This window comes from Bolinopsis microptera, chromosome 6, assembly GCF_026151205.1.
Source record: "Bolinopsis microptera isolate Bmic1 chromosome 6, MBARI_Bmic_1.0, whole genome shotgun sequence".
NCBI classification, from domain to species: domain Eukaryota; kingdom Metazoa; phylum Ctenophora; class Tentaculata; order Lobata; family Bolinopsidae; genus Bolinopsis; species Bolinopsis microptera.
Genome location: NC_087077.1, coordinates 745,123 through 746,538, shown reverse-complemented (window position 1 = coordinate 746,538; position 1,416 = coordinate 745,123). Strand labels below are relative to the sequence as shown.

The window sequence follows — 1,416 nt, the reverse complement described above, 5'->3', positions numbered from 1 at the left end:
CCGCTTTCTTCCGATGGCACGAGCTACGAAGTAGCGCGCGCCGGGCCAGATCATTAACAATGGTCAACCATGCATGGTCCATGCGCCCCTATCCTTATGCGCGGCGCACTTTTTGCTTTTCGAGCTTCTCACATGTGCAATGTAGGTAAAGAAACTAACAAATAGCTAAATTAATTTGACCTAATCCATTTTCATACGACATTATACATAAATTATTTAACAATGTTACTGACATAATTTTTTTTATATATCCTGTCATCACTCCTGGAGTAATGGATATTGTATGTTTATTTCAATAAATATAATAATCAGTAAATTAGAATAGAAACTTGTCTTCTTTTCAGCTCACTCTTCTGAAACCTCTTCCTCTACATTCTCAACCTCATCTCCAACTTCCTCATCTTCATCATCAACATCATCACCCCTGTCTTCATCGCTGGTGGTGTGTGCGAGATTTAGGTCCAGTTCATCAACAGGTATTGCTTTCTCATAATACCGTCCTCTGTGTCCTCTCACTGCAATCAAAACTGTTTTGAGTAGCTCAAATCGCAAACGACGTCTAAGATTTGCCATGATGAGGCTTTTGTCCTGGCTGGTCTTGGCTGCCAGAAGTGTTGCCACTCGTTTAAGGAACATGGTAGCCTGTGGGCCCATACCTCCGGTGGTCGAGAATACAAGGCCATTGCAGGTTCCTTTTTCGATCTGTACACAGCGGTCTCCATATTTCCTTTCTTTTTCTCTCTCATGCTTCATGTACATCTTTGCTGGGGTGTTGTGATTAGCGTTGGATTTGGCTCCGGGGTGTAAAACCCTGATATCAAAAAATGCCATCTCCATTGGTGACCACAGACCTCTAGCTGCAATGTCAAGCCTTGCCCCATCATCCAGAATTGTACCAGGGCGAAGGCTTTCTCCAGTGCATGGCTGGAGTGTGGGCTCTACAACAACCTCATTACAGATTTTTTCAAGAATGCTTGCAATGGTGTCTCTCAGTCGGTTGTGTCTGCTGTTGACAAAACCTCCTTTCTTGCAAATGAGAATGTGGTTGTAGGTGTTATCCTTGCCACAAATGCATTTCTTGGCTATGTTGGCAATGGGTAGAGCAATTCCACCGTGACGGACACCACGATTTTGCTGTTTTTTAAAGTTCAAACGAATTTTGTACTCGAGATGTTGTTTATTTATCAGTTCCAACTGTTTATTAGTCCACATTTAACCTTTCTACAGGTTGTGTGAAAATTTCAGACCCCTACTATTATTACTTTCTGAGATAGCACCCCTGTGACGGACGCGACTTAAATATGACACTTTTTTTGGGTGTCTACTCAGATGGTACCCAAATTTATCTCAAAAAGTTATCTATTGTCTCTAATTTGGAATTAAAATGATAGAAGAAGGTTTAGGGATTTCTGAGAT

General features: G+C 41.7%; 1 protein-coding gene across 1 annotated transcript; it reads right to left on the bottom strand.

The window, feature by feature from the left end:
- Positions 1-289: 289 nt before the first annotated feature.
- LOC134817315 (uncharacterized) lies at positions 290-1,045 on the bottom strand. Its single transcript, XM_063826449.1, has 2 exons — positions 657-1,045; positions 290-515 (listed from the first exon to the last, which is right to left on the bottom strand). Exons 1-2 carry the CDS (start codon positions 835-837, stop codon positions 346-348), a joined length of 351 nt encoding a protein of 116 aa, XP_063682519.1. The 5' UTR covers positions 838-1,045; the 3' UTR covers positions 290-345.
- Positions 1,046-1,416: the final 371 nt, after the last annotated feature.

What these genes read in the sequence shown, in the direction of transcription:
- LOC134817315 (XM_063826449.1), bottom strand. Translation starts at nt 837, where the DNA reads ATGGAGATGGCATTTTTTGATATCAGGGTTTTACACCCCGGAGCCAAA. An exon ending in TGTATTCTCGACCACCGGAG is followed by an intron (nt 516 to 656) that starts GTATGGGCCCAC and finishes TTTTGATTGCAG; the next exon opens with TGAGAGGACACAGAGGACGG.